The sequence below is a fragment of the Hippocampus bargibanti genome, linkage group LG12, assembly GCF_051943395.1.
Source record: "Hippocampus bargibanti isolate YZ-2025 linkage group LG12, ASM5194339v1, whole genome shotgun sequence".
NCBI classification, from domain to species: Eukaryota; Metazoa; Chordata; class Actinopteri; order Syngnathiformes; family Syngnathidae; genus Hippocampus; species Hippocampus bargibanti.
In genome coordinates this window covers 5,315,566-5,338,064 of record NC_142745.1, presented here as the reverse complement: position 1 = coordinate 5,338,064, position 22,499 = coordinate 5,315,566, and the positions used below count along the sequence as shown (strand labels likewise).

Genomic DNA, 22,499 nt, shown 5'->3' with positions numbered 1-22,499 from the left:
AAAACTGCGTTTTTTTATTGTTTGTCCAATGTGATTTTAAATTGATGGAAGAATAGGCCCTGATGTTAAAAACGGGATTCTATTCCTACTGTGCCAGGTAACGAACTGCAGATTCCTTATAAACTAAATCACACATCTCAGTAGTAATATTACAAACATTTCTGATTTCAGCATATTGACTTTAATATACCAAGTTTCTTATTAAGTGGTGTACATTTTTGATGTCGTTTGTTCTTATATTCATGAGAACCAGCACATTAATTGTACGGAATCACTTGGATAACTACAGTAAATTGAATATTTGTGTTAAACAACGTTTCAGAAACAGCCATCAGTACCTCATAGCTTGGCAACATTTTGTTTGTAAGGAATGATTTATTCAGACAGGTCTTATATTGGATCTGCTTAAAGTGTGAGTGTCCAACTAAATTATGGCAAACAATAACAACAAGCCTCACTCGTTTACCGTACAACCACCGTGTTTTGGTCAGACAGAATGAAAAAATTTGGTGTATCATGAATATATCATATACTTTAAGTGTATATAATAAGTGTGTATAAATAAAAAATAAAATAACGTAAATAATGTAGACTTTCAAGTGGCCCTTTTTTGTGTTTCAACCTCACAATGTTCAATTCCAGCTCCAGCCTCCCTGTGTGGAGTTTGCATCTTCTCCCGGGCTTGGGTGGGTTTTCTCCGGGTGCTTGCTTCCCCCCTCCCCATTCCCAAAAATGCACAGGAGGCTGATTGAAGACTCTTATTGACCCATGAAAGGTTGTTCGTCTCAGTGTGCCCTGCGATTTGCCGGCAGCCGGTTCAGTGAGTTCGAAGACTCCTTGGATAAGTGAATGGGAAAATGGGTGGATGAACGAAGTGGGAGTCATGTCCCTTTAACAGCATCTAACTTGGCCAGTCCCCCTTAAAGAGCCCGGCGTGTTCTGTCGAGGACGTCCCCTTGCTCTCTCCTCTTCACGCGACTCTCCGGTCCTCTTAAGGTGGACCGGGTTAGATGTGCTCTAAGAATGGACAATGTGCGTTGAGTATGGGCAGCAAATAGTTAATTCACATCCTCGTGATTTTCTGACAGTTTTTCTGCAAGCGTTTGTGATGTTGTTACTCTGGGTCTCCGTGGACTATGTGTATGATTATCTTTTTTTTTTTAATTATAAAACGAGGATTCATTTTTCTGTAAAATAATTATCCATCAATCGTTTTATGTACTGTTGTTCCATAGTTCCACTCTAGTGACGTACTGTAACATTCTAATCGAGTTAAAGTGCAATTTTAGGGTTAAAGCATTTCTCCCGATGTGTTTTGTTTGTAGTTAGCTGTGCACTTTACTTCGTGTGACTCTGTGCTTCCGTAAGAATCTTAATCTAATCCATTTGGGAAGGATTTACCTGACCATAACTGTTGTAGACAGTGGCAGGTGGGGCCAGAGGGACGACTTTCAAATATTTGATTATCTTCTTAATGTGTATTTTATTTGTTGTTATTATTTGATCTACATCTGATTAGATGGCGCTTTGAGAATGCATCTGGGGATTGACGGCATGTCAGTTTTGTATTTCTTGTTGGATTTTCTTTGCAACTTGACCCTTGATGGAACACTGCCAAGTAAGCAGCCGGTGCAGTCATAAGAATAAGACGCCAGCTTGAAGGCATGATGTGATGGTCCACAGTGTTGCAAGATCACCGTGATGAACTTTATCAGGCACCACTGGACTTGACGCATTCAAAGAAGATACAAAGATTCCCAGGTAATCATTGAAAACAGTCAGTAGATTTTTGTAGTTGTGTGTGTCGGGTCGATTCTGATATTTTAGTGCGCTTGCGACTTTAATATTATTTTAACTGCTTGGGAGTGTGAAAAATAGTGAACTGTGACTATTAAAAAGGACCTGGTAATGCTGCCAGGGTTCGATTTATGCGGTGTTCCTTGGTTTAATATTCCATGGGACATTTGCATACTTCATAAAAACAAAAAACAAATTGTGTCGTCATTATTAAAGCATTTGTTGTACAGCAGCAGGCCATAAACAAATATTGTGATTTGAATATGCAGTGTTGAATTTCTGCACGGACATAAACAGATGTTGTGGAGTGTTTAAAGCAAGTGGATTAGAGAATGGGTTTCGCGTACTGAACATTACCGAAGATTTGGTTTGTGGATATCTATTTTTTGCCTCCTTAACCACCTGTTGTGTGGTTTCAAATGTCAAAATAAGGCACCGTTCAAACATTACAATTAGCATCATCACAGCGGATATATTCTACAACATAGCCGTGTTTAATTAATATGCGTGACTCAAAATGTTTTTACATCGGTTTTGCAAATTTCCTCATTGTTGGACTATTAAAGGCTTTCTGGTTCTGATTCTACTTTATCCAACAGGTTTTGGATTCAACTGGGAAAGAATGGAGTGTTCTTCTCTGCTCGTCATTACTCTGGCATTTTGTCACCCTTCACTTGGTAGCTTTTCAGATCCACACGCTGATTCACTTGGAAGGACTCAAATCACAGAGATCATCACCAATCATATGAGCGACGGGAGAGGGAACAGCAGCGCGCTGGGCAGTGGAAATAGAGTAGAAAGCGCAATCTTTCCTATCAAAGAGGAAACAAGAAACAAGTCAGCATCAACCAGTGCCTCGACCGTAACGCTTCCTCTCTCACTGACTGGAGTAGCCAATACGAATACTTCAGTGACGACCGTCAGTCAATCTCGTTTAAAATCACAGGATGTCCTTTTGGAAGGCAGACGCACGAGACTTGAGAATCGTCCTCAAACAGGTAAGTGATAATTGAGTCGATATTTCCACAACGTGTCTTTGAGAATTCAATACTTGTGCTATAAGAGGTTAAGAATTACCATTGAATTTAATCTTTATTGTTTCAAGTGCTGGTAGAAATACTTGTTGGTCTAGCTCGCACTTTTTGAAGAGATAAACTACCATATTTTCCGGTTTATAAGGCGCACCGCAGTATAAGACGCACCCCCAATGAATGGTGTATTTTCAAACTTTTTCCATATATAAGGTGCACTGGAGTATAAGGCACACCTCAAAGTTCTTCCAAATATAATATAAAAAAATATAAAAGTTTTCCAAATATAAAGCACACCACATTATAAGGCGCTAAAGTAGATGCTGGGGTTACGCACTACTTCTTCTACTCTGTCAGAGTGGACATGTGAACCTTGACAAGACCCAACTAGTTTAGGTTCAATCGCTTCATGACATGATCCGTTCATTCGTTCATTAATCTTCCGGAACTCTTTATCTTCACGGGGGTCATGGAGGGTGCTGGAGCCTATCCCAGCTATCTTCGGGCACTAGGCAGGGGACAACCTGAATCAACAGACAGTTAAGACAGCGGAAGAAATCCTTGGCACCGCCCTACCCACTCTCAAGGACTTGCACACTGCAAGAATCACGACGAGCGCGGAAAATCCCACAGAACCCTCCGCACCCTGCCCACCACCTTTTCCAGCGACTCCTCTCAGGCAAGCGCTACCGATCCATGCGAACCAAATCCAGCAGACATTTAAACAGCTTCTTCTGTGCAGTGTGTTCTACAGGAGACAGATTCCTTGTGTGTTCTACATACTTGGCGAATAAAGATCATCAGAATCATCATCAGAATCATCTTTATTGCCTAGTATGTAGAACACACAAGGAATTTGTCTCCCGTAGAACATGCTGCACTAGTATCATCATAAGAAAAATTGAGGCGCTATACAGTTCTATTTGGGTTGCTGTTTAGAGAGTTAATGGCTTGGGCGAAGAAGCTGTTTAAATATCTGCTGGATTTGGTGCGCATGGATCAGTAGCGCCTGCCTGAGGGGAGTAACTAGAAAAGGTTGTGGGCAGGGTGCGGAGGGTCCAGTAGGATTTTATGCGCCATTGTTTGGATTCTTGCAGTGTGCAAGTCCTCGAGAGTGGGTAGGGCGGTGCCGATAATTTTTTTCCGAAGATGATTCTGATTCTTAATTGGTTTCCAGCCAATCGCAGGGCATCTTCTACAATCTGTATTGACCAAAAATAAGACATATTCTCCCTTCCTACAGGTGTGGACCCCTCCGTCGAAACCCGTGGTTTTTCCTCCGTGACCAATTTGTCAGGCACTGGACTACCCTGCATTCCAAGTCCTTGCGTCATTCTCACCAATTATAACGGCACCAACCTGCTGTGGGACGACATGAGGCGCACACTGGCGTTCGCCTGGGAGATCCACGTCTTTGGTTCGGCCAGCCTCTTCATTCTCATGGCGTCGGTGGCCGTTTTAGGGATGGCCGGCGCCTCCACCCTCCCTTACCCCCACTGCGGTACGCTGATGCTGGCTAACGGCGCCCTGTTTGTGAGTGGCGCTTTGCGGTCCGTTCACCTGTTGCTGGACCCTTACGGTACTCGTCAGATCGTGTCTCACACGACACTGGCGGCACTGCAGAATATTCCCATGCAGCTGTTGCTGTGGTCTCAGGTCACCCTCACACTCGTCACTCCCAGGAGGTTCAAATTGTTCCTTTTCCCAGTCATGGTACAGCAGCCTCAAGTTGTCGCGGGACTGCTCGTATCTCACTGCGTGGTTTTATTGGGTGCAGATTTATATTTCACCGCTTTCTTTCCCCTCTTCTCTCTTTTGATGCAGACTCTGTCACTCTGTTGGGGTCTTCCATTTTGCCTTGAAATACTCATGAAATCCCTCTGCCATTCAAATACGTTCCTCAGGTCATCGCTCCCTCTTGGGGTTCCTTTGCAAAGGATCGAAAGGTGCGCCAAGCGAGTGATGGCCGTGTGTGCCTGCCTTGGCATTATGTGCTGCAACCTTCAGATTTGTAATCTTCTCTGGCTCTACGGCTTGATGGGCAACTGGAGGCGTTTCGCTTGGTGCTGGTGGCTCAGCCAGTTTTGGGCCAGAATCCTGGAGTTAGCTTGGGGTTCCTCATTGCTCGTTTTGGGATCCTGGATCTTCTGGATGCCCACCAGGAGGCGTAGCGGGCATCAAGTGTCTAAAAGAGGGAGCAAGTCGATGAGCTTGTGGGATAAAGTTTTGACTAGTGTTCGAAAAAGGCAACTCAAAAGCAGTGAGAGGAAATGGAGAAGGCTGCTGCCAAACAACCTGGCAAAGCATAACTTCTCGCGAGCAAATTTCAGCAATAGCATGACGTGTCCATATGATGATCAACCATCTGTCATCGTATCAGAATACAAGCGGGAGCCTTCTGGCAATAACAACCATGACTCGCAGGCTACGTTCATGTGGCAAAGAGTTGGTGAGCGAGAATGTATTCTCTCGCTTCTAGAATTTGACACGATGCCCCCATCTCCCATTACCCTGAGATGCGGTGCCGAGAGCGCTCTTCATCATGGACAGCTTTTGGCCGGAAGCCTGTTCACACCTCCTCCTCCTTCTTGGACACATTCTGATGGAGGCAATGGCATGGCGACATTCCCCCCAGCTTATGTTGACTACGGCTGGACGATGGATACGGAGTCCATCCCTGCATCTCTGGACCACTTCCAAACCACAGAAGCAACACAATCAAACAGTGCAGGCACTGATCACTGTTATATTGGGGAGTCACCAAAAGGACGTCAGGAAGAAGAACTTGGATTAAAGTTCTCGTTGCCCTCATATCAGAATGAATGGTCTGATGAAGATGTCACAGACCTTTGATATGTTTATATACAGTGAGACCTCAACTTACGAACTTAATTGCTTCCCAGACAGAGTGTGTAAGGCGAAAAGTGTGTATCTCAAAAAAAAAAAAAATCCCATAGGAAACCATTAAAATGGGAATAATCCGTTCCCGGGTTTCCATAAAATATACTTTTCAACTAAATAAGCCTTAAAACTACACACAACATACCTTATTCTATGTATAATAAATGTGCTATTGTATTGTAATGAAAGAAATACACTGCATTGTATCAGAAAGTCACTTTATTTACATTTGTGATGGTCATTTATGGCTTGATGGAATGGCGTTGGAGGTCGAACGTCAAAGGGAATTGCTGTTTGGAAAGAGCGGCGCATTACATGAGGACTGTAATTAAAGAAATAAACTGTTCTGTAAAATGAAGTTTTATTTACCTTTTTGATGGTCGTTGATGGCTTATGGAAGGAGAGTCACCTTCCATAAGGACTGTTGGTAACTTAACCTCTGGTGCTGTTCGGTCGTGTGCTTCCGCCGGAGATCACTCCGCCAGCCGTGGTGGGTGTGTATTATGAAAATAGTGCTTATAAGGTTTAATTTTCATAAATTTGACGTTTGTAAGACGAAAAGTTTGTAAGATAAGGTGTTTGTAAGTTGAGGTCTCACTGTATTATCTATTTCCCGAGTTTGAAAGCATTCAATAAAATGCACCAGCTGAACATTCCTTTTTCTTGAAAAAAATCATGCTAAATAAACTTAACGATATTAAAAAGAAGTGTGTACATCTTTCATCCATTTTCTTGAGCGCCTTTGTCCATTCTGGTGTCACATGACCTTGGAGTCATCTCAGATGACTCTGGGCGAGGGGCGGGGCTCAACGCACTCGGTCATTTTCCACTCACCAGGCGCATAAATTGTGCAGTTTGCACGGTTGCTATGAAGCTGTTTGTTTGTTTTAACTTTATATACAGTACTTTTGTCTTTCCTGCCATGCAAGAAATGTATTTCATTGGGGCACAACCAATTTGTTTTGTACTTAATAAAGTTGACCAAGAATAAGTTCAGGTTTTTGTTATGTTTTTTGTAATGGAGTTTGTGCGCACTGTTACAGCCTCGACTTTTAAATCAGTAACTTATTGAGTATATAAATGAAAGCACGGTTGGGGGAGACATTTACCGTGATAGAACCAAGTCGCCATGAAAAAAAAAAATACAGGAGTGCACATTTTGGTTTTTTTTTCTTCACAAGTGGCTTCACAATTCTTTTCATATAATTATTACCAAACTATCGCGTTGAGGTACAATACACTCAATACGGTCGTCAACCGACTGGCTTTCTCGCGTGGTTCAAGCGTTGTTTTGTGTTGACGCCGAGCACGCTATATGACGTCATCGTGGGAGTGTTCCTCACTTCGGGAGAGATGAACGGTCATCATCACAATCCACTCAGCGCCCATGTAAGTTGACGTTGTCTAAACTGACGACTTTGCGAATTACTCTCCGTGTCATATCCGCTGCCGTGTCATGGCGTACGTTCAGTGCGATAGTCGAAGCCGCTTGGGCTTGTTTGGGTGGTTGTCGACGCGTCTGTTCGCCCGGAGCTAGTTAGCAGCGGAGCTAACCAGCATGCTAAGTGACAGGCTGATTGGCCAGCCAGCCAAGCGCTCAGTGGGCGCCTGTTTTATTGACTCGGCTAGTGGGGCGAGGTTTGTTGAGTTTTGGGTCCAAGTAGGTCCGAATTATCTTTCAAGTGTGCGTAACTCGTCTACGTCATGTGTAAATTGACAGTATACGATGTAAGAGAGTCTTGATTTTCAAGGCCAATGTCTGCTGCATATCTAAAATACGGTTGAGCTTACACCTGAAACACATGCAACACGCCGGTAAGTTTGACATTCAAATACAGTAAAGTCTCGTTATATCGATATTCACCTGGATGTACGTACTTTGATTAGTCGTTCGCCACTTTCTGTGCGGAACATGCGCGGTGTAGCCAAAACACCTCACACAATTATAAATATACAGATCTGGAAACCAATTTCTTGTAAAAGTATTGCAGTTAAATGTCCGTACTGACATTATGTCACGACAGCAATTACAACCCCGGTGTGCATTTTCTCCCTAAACATGCTGATTTTAGTGACACACAATTACACTGTATATTAAAAGCCGTATTTGTTGCCATCGTGATAATAGTACACTACGAATGACCCCAATGTGTCTTCACGTAAAGTAATGGAACACCCCAACCTCGCCCCTCGTGTTTATACGCTGGTGTGCGCCGTATTGTAAAATCAACGCCCTCCGGCACAGCAAGTTAGCCTGTCCTGCTAAAGTGTCTGAAAACAAGACGAACCCAGCGTAGACAGGCAAGGCAATGGACGCAGCGTTCAACGATTACGGCCGGTAAGCGACAAAGTGACCTGTGTTGACTAACTCGTCGCTGTTTTTGATTATTAAACAGGTAGTGTTTCTTTCAAATACAGCCAAGGCCTACGAGCTAGCAAGCTGCTTGTTTCATCCTCTTCTTAACTCTAAACCGTTGAGCTCATGCTATTTGTAGTCAAACACTTAGTTTGTTTGTGTTTGTCAGGAAGGCAGCATATGTGCTTCTCTTTACATTATTTGCCCATTTTTGACACTGGAGGAACCTGTAATTTATAAATAATCTCGTATTTACCCGTTGAAGGGAAAATCCGAAAGGAAAACAAGAAGTCATTCAGCTGAATTGACATATTCTCCGATGGAGTGCTGTAATTTAATATGAGGCAAGCCTGCAGTGCTCCCAAAATGGGTCACCCATTCTTTCATTAATTAACTTGTATGTAATTACGAGTGCAGAGCTTAGGTGACAGTGCCCTAAAATTAAACCATCCTTCTATTGTGTCAAAACAGGTCAGCCACAGTGCATTTTTTTGTCTGCTCGCTCACGTGGACTGTTTGTTGTCCGTTGTGTGTCATTGTCATCACCTACCTGCCGAGTGCAGATCATGTTTGCCCATTCTGTTTTGGTTTAAATAAACAACCTTTGTACAGAAGCGTAATCACATTAGCTTCTTACTGTTCTTGGAAATGACTGAGCTTAAAAGGCAGTTATTCACATTTGTAAATGATTTTTTTACACGAGAGTATACTCTTCATCTTGTCTTTTTTTTCAGCATGTGATTTTTCTAAATGTAAATGAAGACAGTTGACCCAAAACTAAGAGCGACCCTGTCAGATTTTCATTTTGGAGGACTTTACGCAGAGGAGGTGGTGCTGGACCCTTTGCTTTGGATTTTTAATCCTTGGAGACTGTCTGTTGGCGCACATGTTATCTGCTGATGACATCATCTGAAGGTATGTCAATGCTTCGGTCTACGTAAATACAAATTGCTGTTGGATTAGTTTTTTTAAAAATATTTTTGTACTTTCAAAAGCTTCATAATTCAGCCAAACCTATTTTTTTTCAACAATGCAAAAACATGTGACTATTTCAGCCTGAAGGAAGGCGTGCACATTCCTGTCACAAATATGCAAGAATACAAATGACTTGCCGCCCGCTTAATGGGTCTGCCTCATAAGTAAAAGCTTAAATGCTCCACGACACGCAAGACGCTCAGTTGGTGTGACCTTGGATTGCTGCAATGTGCAAAGAGAGATAGGCGAGTGTTGGCTGACCCATTTCAGCAAGATCACTTTGCCCCTGAGCTTAGAGATGGACGGTGCTGTAATTTCATTTGCCCTTGGAGGATATTTGCTGCAAGCCTCTGAGGAATGTTTGCCTTCCACCATAACATTTTAGCTGTGCGCGACCATTATGCTATAGAAAAACACAGTGAGAGGATGGCTACTGTGGCTTTAAGTCAGTAGAAATATTGATCCTCGTGGACTCGTTTCAGACTGTAAACTGTCTGGGAGTGTGAATTGTTGTTTGTCTATGTGGGTCCTCCTATGGAGCTAGCGACGAATGAAGCCAAGGTTGACATTTTCTGCCATGATTTCAAAACACGTTTGACACAAATCAACTCTGCTGATCACCAAGCAAAAAGAACGCCATACATACAGTGAAGTGTGGTTGTAGTGGAATTAGGCTTTGGGGTTGTTTTTCTTCTAGAATTCCAAATACCGTAATACCTTGGCTTACGAACGCTTTAGCTAACGAACGTTTCGCCTGCCGAACATTAAATTCGCGAGAATATAATGTTGGCATGCAAAGTAGTTTTCGGCGGACGAAGCAAACCACATGGTCGAACAGCGCCACAGTGGCTGGCGGATTAGTTTTCCACACCCCCTCTGAGTGCAGATGTGGTTTGTTATTGTGTGAAGTACTTTTTTGAAGTACTATTTTGGTACCAAAAAAGACCCCACCACCGGCTAGTGTTAAGCCTAAGAAGACATTTAAATAAAATTACGGTCGAGCACATGAAGATTATTTAAAAACATGAACGAGGTGTGCATTTGTGTGACTTAGCGTCCCAGTACATGTATGCTAAGTCGACCATTGCTACGTGTGGCTAAGGGGTGTTTCTGTGTTGTCTAAGCAACGGTCTCAAGCAATAGAAGAGATCGAACTTCTGTTGATTTGGATTAACGAAAAGCAGCTAGCAGGGGACAGTGAGTGAGGGTATTATCGCTGAGAAAGCACGGCAAAAACGACCATCACAAAGGTAAATAAAACGACTTTATTATACTGTACAGTTTATTTCTTTAATTACAATCCAATAGCACATTTATTATACATAAAATAAGGTATATTTTGTGTAGTTTTAAGGCTTATTTAGTAGAAAAATATGTTTTATGGGGACCTGGGAACGGATTATTCAAATTTTAATGGTTTCTTATGGGAAATAAATGTTCGTCAGACAAACTTTTCGCCTTACACACACTTTCTGGGAACCAATTAAGTTTGTAAACTGAGGTATCACTGTATATCGGAATAAATATTGCAAATGTCCCCATTGTAGGACTATTAAAGGCATTCTGATTCTGAAAATAGTAGTAAGTGTGAAGACAAAACCTTAATGCTTCTGCTGGAAAGTAAAATCCTTCTCGAACACCTGAAATAATTTTGAATTCAGCAGAGGCATTGTCAAGGGTAGTGGGTTCATTCAACCCGAGTTTGAATGCGATTGGGTTATTTTGGAACACACACACACACACACACACACACACACACACACACACACACACACACACACACACACACACACACACACACACACACACACACACACACACACACACACACACACCGGTTATGTTTCCAAGTATTGGAAGCGAGCAGATGAAAAAGCAAACCGCGGCGTAGTTAATCCTTTGATGCCTACTGAACCGAGCTCTTGTGATGTGCGCCGGTCACGTTAAATCATCCATGATGACAATTCCCCCCCAAAAATTTTCAAACGGTTGTTTCAAAGAGCCGCAAAAAACGTCAAAATTAATGGAATTGGTTAAAAAAAAAGACATTGACATGTTGCAGATAAAGCCTTGTGTCCACGTTTCCTGTTTTTTTTTTTTTTTTTTTTCTTCCGGCGGTGCTATTTGACAGGCGAGGGGCCCCGTCACTCGGATGTCACTAGTTCCACACTGACACTTCCTTAGAGCGCTTTTTTTCTCCCTTCTGCTCGCCTTCCCTTTTTTGGTTCTCCTAGCAAATGAGAAGTCCGACTGGTACGGCGAGCTAAATAAATTCTGCGAATGAATGCTTTTCACAACGTGAGGATCGTACTCCACTTCCTCCAAGAATTCCCTCTGCTCGGAGACACTCTGATTACGTGTTTAATTGAAGGGTGTGTTTTCCCCACACCTTAAATAGACGCTTCCTTTTCAGTGACCGACGCCACCGTGTGTCTGATAGAATTCTCGACGACAACAAACACTGCATTTGTAAAATGACACAGTCACACACTTTTAGCTCGTTTGATGATCCGACTTACGTTTGTGGTCAGTGAGGGCGTGCGTGCGGTGATTTTTATTTCCCTCTTTTTTTTTTTCTTCAGCCGGTCCTGCTTTGTGAGTTTGAAGAGGAGAGGTTGGTCTGATGGTAAGCAATCGTTTTAATCATTGCAGGAATCTTCCAAATTGTGTTTGTTGTATTTGGGTGTGGAAAAAAAGTTGAATTGGCCACTTGACTGCAATTGACAAGCAGCTTTTGACCTAAAAAGAAAAAGAATAATTTGTTTTAAAGGGGGGGACGAGGTCGTATCAGCCTATCGCTTTCAATTTAGATTTAAAATTGATTTATTGCACTACTTGTATCTTCTGTTTGTTTCATCCGCACGGAGCCATTTTAATATTTTCTGAAATGCAACTTTTTTTTTTCCTCCATGGATTAAGACTGAAATTGACATAAGCGGACAAACGTCAACATTTCAGAAAGTGTTGTCATATATGCACGCACACACAATATTTTGAGTACATTTTTTTGTTGTTGCTTGTTTCAGCAGGTCGGTACTGTCAGTCATGCCACATATATTTTACAACTCATGAAATTATCAAAAGTCACGCATGCTGTCTTGCATCCAGGATTTGCAATCATTTAATTTTTCACGGCGGTACAAAAAAAAAAGGATGCCTCCACACCAACTTTACTTTATTGATCTCATTTTGCATTCTACTTTTGGGTTTGTTGATCACTCACGACTGCATGTTGTGATTCATTTTCTTGTATTATTTTTGTTTTGTTTGTTTTTTGTTCATGGTAGACAAACGTTACATTGAGCCAAACCACAGATGCATGCCTACTCAGAAAGCTCAACTGAGTGCCGCCGTCCAAGCAGCCTCACGCAGGGGAGGGGTGGGGGGGTTTCGACCCCGTGTAGCTCGCCCCGTGCACACCCCCGCCCCCTCCCCGAGTAGAACTGGAGGCCTCTGATGGATCAGGGTTGTAGTGAGCAGTGTCCGGAGGAAGCGGACTCGGGAGGCCGGACGGAGCCGGAGGGCGGTCGGAGGGCGTCGGAGTCGGAACATGGCCTGTCCAAAATTACCCACAACGCCTTGGAGAACATGGGGGCGTTGGGTCACGGCCTGAAGCAGCTCTTCCAGCCGCAGCGCAGACGCTCTTCCGTGTCGCCGCACGACGCCGCCGCCAGCGTTCCCGAGCCCACCGAGGCGGTCTCCGAAGGCGGCGACGCTCGAGCCCCCTCGGCCCTCTCCTTGGATTCTGACGGACTTGCCGCTTCCGCCCCTCCCGCAGCTCTGAGCCGCGTGCTGCAGCAGATCCGCGGTGCTCCGCCCATGATGAAGCGAGGCACCAGCCTGCAGAGCCGCCGCGGCAAGGCGGGAGTGACCGGGGACGCCCCCCAGAAAGGTAGCCCCCAGATTCACCGGCGAAGCACCCATGAGGCCCTGCTGCAGGCTGGGCGCCCTCGCTCCTCCTCCACCACCGACACGCCCAGCAGCCCCGCGTTGGCAGACATGCTCCTCACGTCCGGCTACTATTCTACCGAGGAACCTGACAAGGTCGGTGGTCTGAATATCTCTTAAAGCGACAAGCGGTGGAGATTCGTTTTGGACCGGAAAAAAAAGAATTGAAGATTTTGAGTTACAAAAACAAGTGGAAGACAAATCTATGCTTTGCACAGCCGTCTGTATGCAGCTGACCCTCACAAGTTAAATCCTATTACAATGCTTTCCACAAGTCCAGAAGGATAAACACAAGAATCCAAATAAGCGCATATTCAGCCCATTCGTACTCCAACTAAAATTTAACTCATTCATTACCAGGCACTGTGCAAAAATGTGCCCACTCCAGTGCGAGGGTTTTTGTCATTGCCACTCAAATTTCAGGACCCACTGAATATTGACTTTTAGGACTATGTAAACATTCAATGCAACGTAAGAAACCTTAGACTCTCTTCTTTCATCAGAAAAAATAGTTAAAATTATACAAGTCTGGAGTTATGAGTTTGAAATGACAAATGTCTGTCACTTTGCAGGCATATGAATAGAGTAGTAGAACTGTAACACAAAGATCCCTTTCAACAAAACGTCAGTGGGGAGCATGTCAGTATAACATGCTACCGGTTCACGTTCCTCTGCTTTGTTGTTTTATTCAGTGGTGTATTTATACTGTGTCATACTATTTACATAGCTGTCAGAGCTATCGCTATCATGCTTGCTTACCCGTGCTCGAAACAAAAAGCTAGATCAGGCTCACTGTTCCACATCATAACATGTATTGTTGTTCAGGCTTCCTGGACCTTCTTTGTTTCTGTCAATAAAACTTGTGCTTGAGCCATTCAGAAAAAAAGGAACTTTCCAAGTACCTATTTGTCAAACATGTATTGTACTATAAGAACTCCTTCCTTGAATGCTCAGTACTTTAGTCTTTTAGTTTTTAGTTAGGGCAGATCCGCGTTGAGCATGGGACTTAGTAAGTTCTCCTAAGCGCCTCAAAAACATCCTCGCTCGGTTCATCGATGACTCTAAAGTGCGCAAAGTTGTGAATAATGGTCCGTTTGTGCTTTCTTGCTCTAGCCGGAACGCTACGACGGATCGGCTCCCGCCGCGTCACCCAATGCCATCTCCTGCGGCGCCGACGGGTACGACGCTGTCGACAGCACGCCGGACCCGCAACGCACAAAGCAGGCCATCGCCCAACTGCAGCAGAAGATCCTCAAACTCACCGAACAAATCAAAATCGAACAGACGGCGCGAGATGACAACGTGGCCGAGTACCTGAAACTGGCCAACAATGCGGACAAACTGCAGAGCGTGCGGATCAAGCAAGTGTTTGAGAAGAAGAACCAAAAGTCCTCTCAGACCATCCAACACCTGCAGAAGAAGCTGGAGAACTACCACCGCAAGCTTCGCGAGGTGGAGCACAACGGCATCCCGCGTCAGCCCAAAGACGTCTTGCGAGACATGCACCAAGGCCTGAAAGATGTCGGCGCCAAGGTATGGGCGCGTTCAAACCTCACATGATGTCATTTACGGTATCGGCGTATCGTCTTGAGCTTAGCTCCTTTTAACTCATTCATTACCATTCATGATTTTATTTGGGAATTGAAAATCATGACGTGGAGCGCATTCCCAAATTTGTTTTTTTTTTCCTTGCTGGGGTGCCGGTAAAGCGCTGGTCAGACCTCTGGCAATGTTTTCCCTTCCACAAGGGGGCACCATTTGCCTTTGGTCCATGTTAGCGCTTTGTTACAGCTTCAGCTGTTGTTAAAGCGCTATATAAGTCAACGTATTGTATTGTGTACAGCCGCCCCCATTTCAAGCTCTGATAACTCCAGACCTATAAAACTTAGTAATTAACCATTTTCTTTTGATGAAAGAATAGAGTCTAAGGTTTCTTACGCTGCATTGAATGTTTTTGTAGTCCTAAAACTCAATATTCTGTGGGTCCTGCAATTTGAGTGAAAGTGGCAATAACCCTGGCATTGGAGTGGAAACATTTTTGCACATGTCTGGCAGTGAATGAGTTAAGCTTCGTGGCTAAACAAAAAAAAAAAGCCAAATAAAATTGACTGTGACCCATCACAGGTGACTGGTGGCCTATCCAGCATTACCCAAGCAACTCATTCGGCAGCCGGAGCCGTTGTTTCCAAGCCAAGAGAATTTGCCTTTCTCATCCGCAACAAATTCGGCAGCGCCGACAACATCGCCGCTCTCAAAGATTCTCTGGACGAGACGCCAGGCGAGGAGGGCGTGAGGACCCTCGCCGCGGGTCACCTGCAGTCCAGTCCCAAATTTGGCAGCGAGGACGACTGTTCGAGCGCCACATCGGGCTCCGCGGGGGCCAACAGCACTACCGGAGGCCCCGGCGGCACCCCCAGTTCCAGGGGTAACACGCTTGACCCTTCTCACGCGTCGGGTTTCGACGCTATGCTCCACGAGATCCAAGAGCTGCGGGACAACCAAGGTCGACTCGAAGAGTCATTTGAAAATTTAAAGTCGCACTATCAACGTGACTACACCATGATCATGGAGGCCCTACAAGAGGAGCGATTCAGGTATGGACGAGGATACGGTTTTCCTAAAAGTACATTGAAGTCTTCATATTTTTTTGTACTACAGTGATACCTCGGTTTACGAACCCCTTGGCTTCCGAACTTTTTCGGTTTACGAACGTTAAATTTATGAAAATTTTACCTTGGCATACGAACTATTTTTCGGGATACACACTGAGCTGCCACAATGCGTGATGTGTCGTTCGCGAACGAGCCTGTTCTCCCAACAAGAACATGGCAGCTGACATTTTTTTGTCCTCTATTCCCTGCCCCCAGTCTTTGGTTGAAGCCACGTGATTGGTCAAGAACGCAGCAGTGAAGGGAGGTGGTTTAAATATTAAAAAGACAGACAGACAACAGAGAGAGAGTGACAAAATGGATAGAAATCAAGTGAAATTTGGACTCGTTTTAATTTTTATAGTTCAAAGGCAGAGTGTAGACTGCAAGGTTAAAATTCCCATCAATCAGGGTCCACAAATAAGCCGCACAAGCCATCTGTACACTTGATGCAAAAAGCTATCAACACAGCTAAACAGAACACAATTGATGAGGAACAAGGTGAAATTAGAATTAAAGAAGGCTACGTTCCTCATCAAGTGTTTAATGCTGATGAAAGCAGCCACTCCATTCCATCAAGCCATCATCGACCATCACAAAGGTAAATAAAACAACTTTATTATACAGTACAGTTTATTTCTTTAAATATAATACCATAGCACATTTATTATACATAAAATAAGGTATATTTTGTGTAGTTTAAAGGCTTAGAAAGTAGAAAATTATGTTTTATGGGGACCTGGGAACGGATTATTGTCATTTTAATGGTTTCCTATGGGAAATTATTTTTTGGGATACACACTTTGTCTGGGAACCAATTAAGTTCATAAGCCAAAGTATCACTGTACTACATTTGAGCAAAAACGACACATCACGTCAAAGTTTGGGACTCACTGGTGATTCCGTGCAGGTGCGAGCGCTTGGAAGAGCAGCTCAACGACCTGACGGAGCTGCACCAGAATGAAATTCTCAATTTGAAACAAGAGCTGGCCAGCATGGAGGAGAAAATCGCCTACCAGTCAAACGAACGAGCCAGAGACATCCAAGTAAGCGATACTGGCCCTACCCTTGTTAAACACACATGATGCGTCACTCGCTGTGTGCGTAGTACTCTCCACGTGTTTGTCAACTCATACAAAAAAGAAGGAGCGGTTACGCTCAAACTCTGAGCTCATCGACCGGAAAAGCGCGATTCATCCATGAAGTCACACTAACCAGAAAATCACACCGCTTCCTTCATTTGCGGTATCATTGTTTCACAACCTTTTTGAGCCAAGCAAAATATTTTACATCTGAAAAATTCTAATAGACCCAAACTAAAATAATCTGTTTAGTGCCCATAAACCAAGTTTTAACAAAAACCGTTCTCTTTTAAAGCCATACAAACGTACTGACAATTATTACAGTACAGTGGGCAGGTGGCGACCCAAAATGGACAAAAATAAAACCAGACAGTCATTGGCATTTTATTTTAACTCATTCACTGCCAGACAACGTGTTAAAATGTGTCCACTTCAGTGCCAGGGTTTTTGGCATTTTCACTCAAATTCCAGGACCTACAGAATATCAAGTTTTAAGACTACATTAACATTGAAAGCAGCGTAAGAAACCTTAGACTCTCTTCTTTCATCAGAAAAAAAAATGTTAATTCTTAAGTTATATCGGTCTGGAGTTATATGAGCTTGAAATGTGGGTGGATGTCCAAAATACAATGCAATACATACATATTGGTTTATATAGCTAGAATGAAGTGCTAACATGGAAAAAAGGGACATGCTGCCCCCTTGAGGATAAGGAAAAACATTGCCAGAGGTGTGACCAGCGCTTTATCGGCACCCCTCCCGCCTGCAACAAAAGTGAAAACACGAATAAATTCGGAAATGGCTCACCACGTCACACTTTTCAATTCCCGAATAAAATTCGGGAATGGCAGCGAGTGAGCTAATAATGTAAACATTATTTTTAAAATCAGATTGATCAATTGGATCATAGTTGCATGTGCACATCAGCCTTAAGCCTTTTGTCCATGTGACCCCGCAGGAGGCGCTGGAGGCCTGCCAGACGCGCATCTCCAAGATGGAGCTCCAGCTGCAGCAACAGCAGCAGCAGGTGGTTCAACTGGAGGGTCTGGAGAACGCCACGGCGCGGACGCTCCTGGGCAAGCTCATCAATGTGCTGCTGGCCGTCATGGCCGTGCTGCTGGTCTTCGTATCCACGGTGGCCAATTGCGTGGTGCCGCTGATGAAGACGCGCAGCCGCACGCTCTCCACGCTGCTCCTCGTCGTCCTGGTGGCCTTCCTCTGGAGGCACTGGCACGCTTTCTCAGAGTATCTGCATCGCTTCCTGTTGCACCCCAGATGACGCCAAGGCGCGCGGGAGGCGGAGCTTTTGGAACCGCGGCGTGACCTGACGCTCATGGTTTCCTCACCAGAGAACGGACGCTCGGCTGGCGGTCTTTGGGTGCAATTGTGGATTTGAGAGAACTGCGCACTTTCTCTCCCCGAGTCAGTTTGTTTACACGTGGACCACTTGACATCGTCATCCCACATGAGACCTTTGATCTTTTTATTGCTTTTAACACGACTCCTTGAAGTTATTGAAGGTATATTTTTTAACTCCCCTGTGGATGGTGCATTTTTAATTGGTAACAACCACCCGCTGTTTCCTTTTGATTTGGTTGAAATGAGCTTTTATGACCCCCCCCGAAAGGACCGAGCGCTTGCACAGCAGCACCATACACTGGCTCAAAATGATAATCGTGGCTTTGTTTGAAGTGTGCAAGTCAAGTGGACATTTAACTGCTGAAGATGATTTATGAACTCAACATACTTGAAGAGCACTCAAAATGCTCAAAAGAGTGCTTCCGTACCGTTTCCATTAGTGACAATGAAATAGTCCAGACCTGTTTTTTTTTTTTTTAAAGTCCAATAAAGTCCCTCTTTTAAAAGGTGTAATCGACTTTTTTTTTAAAACGACGGACTTGATGTGCAACACAACCCCAAGTACTACAAACAAGTTTTTCCTGCTTGAATTATCAACTTGGAGCAACCCAACACAAGTTCATTCATAACCTGCCTGGAGTGAGTCATGTTTACAGCGGGTCATTTCTCACTCAACAATGGGGCGAAGAAGTTATTGTGGGAACATGTAAATCCAGTTTTATTAATCATTTATATTTACTGACGACTATAGAGATGGGAGTGCCAAACTTCTTATTTTATCACGTTCACGTAGTTTAAAATCATACTTACTGCCTTTTAACTCATTCACTGCCAGACATGTCCATAAATGTGTCCACTCCAGTGCCAGGGTTTTTGTCATTTTCAATCAAATTAAGACCCACAGAATAGTGAGTTTGAGGACTACATAAACATTCAGTGCAGCATAAAAACCTTACTCATCTTTCATCAGAATAGTTCATTCCTAATTTATATGGGTCTGGAGTTATGAGCTTGGAATGGCGGCAGCGGTACAAAAGGCAAACACCACCTCCTAACCAGCTCTTTATAGGCACCCTCACTGCACAAAAAAATTGTTTTCATATTTTCAATTCCTGAATAAATTCAAGGAAGGCAGTGAATAAGTCAAATCATGAAACCAATGTAAATCCAAAAACAAAGCCAAAGGAGGTCACCAGAATATTTGAGAATGCCCCTCCCCCATAGGAGCAGACTTGCTTTTTCCCTTCCAAAAGTGAATACTAGCCTTCATGTCCCAATACTTTGAGACATAACCCAAACAAAATATTTTCAGGAGTTACAAAAGTTAAGATGTTTATTGACAGATTTAACATTTTTAATTATAGGCATAGTTAGAAAAGTTAAGATGTTTTTCCATTGACAAATAAAATTTCATCGTAGATAACATTCACTCTGTATTATTCTTTCTTCTTTTTTTCGGGGCGCTTTTTGGTGCAGCTTTGTCAGCTTTATCCTTTGCCTCCTTGGGTTTTGTTTTATGTTTCCCAGCAGCCTCAGCTTCCTTGAGCTTCATGGTTCCTTTCACATTCTCATTTTCAGTTTTACCTTTTGGCTTCTTTGCTGGTGGCACCTTGGCGGAGGAGGCCTTGTCATCTTTTTTGGAATTGTCGGAAAACTTTTTTACCTTAAAAGAGCAGAAACAAACCATCACCTATTTTCCTGAAAATAACTTGTTTTTTTTATTCAGTGGTATGTCACCAAAATGGTTTCAAATGACTAGCATGAAAACTAGCACCATATCTTTCCATGACATCTTGTACGTCAACTCTTTGTTACAGCTGTAGCGAAAACAAAATGTATATAAATACAGTATAAATTAGATACATAAGTTGGTTCCAGAGATATATGACAAATTCATGACTATGATTGTAGCACTTTTATTTTTCTCACCTTTTTCTTTGGTGACTTTACTTGTTCATCTGCAGCTAATTTCTTTGTGGTACCTGAGGAGGTGTTGGTCAGTGTAAGGAGAGTTATTTCTACATTGTAATAATTGACAGGTTCAATTAGTTTGACTTACCAGCTTTAGTCTTCGGTGCTTTTGCAACTTTGGGAGATTTTTGCACATTGGGTTCCACATTCTCCACTTTTACAGATTTTATCACACTTGGCTTCACCTTGGCAGATTTTGGCACACTTGGCTTCACCTTGGCAGATTTTGGCACACTGGGCTCCACTTTTGCTTTGGACTCTTTATGCTTTGGCGCAAGCTTAACGGATATATAAAAAAATAAACCATAGTTCATCAAGGGTGATCCTCATTGAAAAACGTCTTAGTTGATCCATTCGGCCAGCAAGCGCCAGCCAAAAGAAAGAATGGCAACATTTATAAACGTCCACGGAGTGTCAAAATAAGCATCGTCCTCGTCAACATTTCATTTATAACATTTGTTAGGCGGTGTGGTGTAACATTTTTCGATCTCAGAGACTGTAACCATGACGAATTTAGTGACATTTACCCGAAATTTGCCAACAACGCCTGTGGTGACGGTAGATTTGGGAGGCCGAACCAAGGTGCCGTCCTCCAGGCCTTTCCTGATGGCGCTGCGGACTAAGTACTTGAGACGGATGCTGTCCACAGAAGGATACTTGTGCTTGATGAAGTTCTGAATGGCATATTTGGAGACCCCCTTTCCGGAGTCCAACTCTTTCAGCGCCTCAACTACCATGACTCTGGTGCCCGGATGCATGGCTATTTTACGTAGAGTTACCCCACCTAAAAAAAAAACAAAGAAAATGTTCAATCACCATTAGCCCCCCCCGTTACCGACGAAGAGCATCCATTTTGTTGTTTTTACCGGACTTTCTCCCCACTTTCGCGGGGACTGGCGAATTTCTGTTGGCCGTCACTTCATTGAGAATAAACAGTCGCTTTTTAGGAGGCATACTTCCTTTTTCCAAGTAAACGTAAATTCCAAAGAACACACACTAAAAATGTAGACGTATAAAAAAAGCAACCCTTTGTGCAAATGGCGATCATCTCTGTCCTTTTAGCGAAGTCAACAGGTGAGCGTTATCAAGCACCAGCTGCAATCAATTAACAATGAGGGCGGATGCTTCCGTATCACGTGACCCCGATATTTGAAAAACCTCCTTATCACAAATAGAAACAAAATGACACAAATAAAACATCGGAACATTTATCTGTTCGACCCAATTATTATTTAACAAGTTTTCTTTTTGTTAATGGTTTCAGTATGAACTAACTCGTGTGATTTGTATTTCATCGTGTTGCTTATCGACCATTCATTAGCTCAAACAAGCACACTCACTAAACACCAACATATATTTTGTCAAGAAAAAAAATAGGTCTTTATTCGTGATCTTTTTAATAAGACTTCATTTATTCATGTAACATTTTTTGAGCACACTGTTAAAACATGCAGCTGCAGTGTGTCTGACTAAGACAAAATGGCACAAGAAAACAAGTTAAAGTGCTCTTACGTCTTGATAATATTTCACATGTTCCACATGAAAACTAAAATATATCGTATGAAAAAAAATAGATATGATAAGAGTGGTTCAACAAACAGTTGCCCAAACTACTTTCTGATCTGTTCTGCATTCTTTAATACACACAGCAAAGGTTGTCACAGTAAAGATGAATGTGTCCATTGCACGAATAACTTGAATTGCCAAAGTGAACTCTTAGTTGCATAAATCTAGAAAAACTTGCCAAACACTGCCTAAAAGTTTCCTGCATGATGTACGTTTCTAAAGTGTGAGTTACAATGTTGTTCTCACGAAAGCGCTTCCTGCAGAAATGCAAAGAAATCATTTGTGATTGGCCTTGTTTCCTATGTGTTTTTTTTCTCTCTCTTGTTTTGGGTGGGGGGGGAGTGTTGTGGAATCCTTTCAGGGTTGCTGCAAACATCTGCTGCTGATGGTCACCTGCTGACACTCGCTGCAATGAAGAGGAGCAAAGCTGCAGTGAGAGGACTGCTGAGACGCGAAGCCGAACCGCACTCCATGGCATTTTCCTGAGTAAAACATGACATTTTATGTAGTACGCCTTCCGATTTCTTTCAAAGACCCAATACGGGAGCTGTATAATCCATTTTGTCTTTGATGTGGCATAAAAATACCTCAGGATGGAAAGGATGACATGATTCCGGCTTCTTTCTGTCCTTCTGAAACTTCAGTCTGTCACACTTGAGGGATTCGTTATGTTCAAAGTAATTAAGGTTGAGATGGATTGGAAGTTGAACAATGAATCAAATTGAAATTGACATCACAATGTGGTAAAATGCGATTTTGAAACTGGAGTTCCTGCAGTATTAAAAAAGGCTTAGTCAGTATATTATTATTATTATTTTAAAGGACAACAGACGTCACTTTTTTGTTTTTTAACTAACACCAGAAA

The 22,499-nt window shown here is 43.1% G+C and overlaps 5 protein-coding genes across 8 annotated transcripts in view; 3 read left to right on the top strand and 2 right to left on the bottom strand.

Annotated features, from left to right (window-relative positions):
- rpusd4 (RNA pseudouridine synthase D4) overlaps positions 1–22,499 on the top strand; it is a 64,947-nt gene that overhangs the window by 12,150 nt on the left and 30,298 nt on the right. The window lies entirely within an intron of this gene.
- Positions 46–6,873, top strand: LOC148890110 (uncharacterized). 2 transcript variants are annotated; one of them, XM_089009281.1, is made up of 3 exons: positions 46–1,761; positions 2,397–2,795; positions 4,072–6,873. In XM_089009281.1, exons 2-3 carry the CDS (start codon positions 2,420–2,422, stop codon positions 5,679–5,681), a joined length of 1,986 nt encoding a protein of 661 aa, XP_088865407.1. In that variant the 5' UTR covers positions 46–1,761; positions 2,397–2,419; the 3' UTR covers positions 5,682–6,873. The 2 variants fall into 2 exon arrangements, with proteins under 2 accessions (XP_088865407.1, XP_088865406.1); XM_089009280.1 differs by lacking the exon at positions 46–1,761 and having other exon boundaries at positions 2,136–2,795.
- Positions 12,517–18,605, top strand: tmcc1b (transmembrane and coiled-coil domain family 1b). The gene is made up of 5 exons (XM_089009282.1): positions 12,517–13,104; positions 14,122–14,541; positions 15,133–15,602; positions 16,567–16,702; positions 17,697–18,605. Exons 1-5 carry the CDS (start codon positions 12,517–12,519, stop codon positions 18,015–18,017), a joined length of 1,935 nt encoding a protein of 644 aa, XP_088865408.1. The 3' UTR covers positions 18,018–18,605.
- h1m (linker histone H1M) lies at positions 13,009–21,152 on the bottom strand. 2 transcript variants are annotated; one of them, XM_089009290.1, is made up of 6 exons: positions 20,935–21,152; positions 20,596–20,852; positions 20,157–20,346; positions 20,027–20,079; positions 19,682–19,760; positions 13,009–13,123 (listed from the first exon to the last, which is right to left on the bottom strand). In XM_089009290.1, the coding sequence occupies exons 1-6, from the start codon at positions 21,020–21,022 to the stop codon at positions 13,080–13,082; spliced, it is 711 nt and encodes a 236-aa protein (XP_088865416.1). In that variant the 5' UTR covers positions 21,023–21,152; the 3' UTR covers positions 13,009–13,079. The 2 variants fall into 2 exon arrangements, with proteins under 2 accessions (XP_088865416.1, XP_088865415.1); XM_089009289.1 differs by lacking the exon at positions 13,009–13,123 and having other exon boundaries at positions 18,742–19,760.
- Positions 21,454–22,499, bottom strand: part of cacna2d3 (calcium channel, voltage dependent, alpha2/delta subunit 3) — a 35,293-nt gene continuing 34,247 nt past the window's right edge. The window contains exons 38-39 of the mRNA XM_089009292.1: positions 22,222–22,304; positions 21,454–22,116 (exon numbers count right to left, since the gene is read on the bottom strand). Of these exons, the coding sequence (XP_088865418.1) occupies positions 22,024–22,116; positions 22,222–22,304 (176 nt within the window). The 3' untranslated portion in view covers positions 21,454–22,023. The remainder of the gene's footprint in view (positions 22,117–22,221; positions 22,305–22,499) is intronic.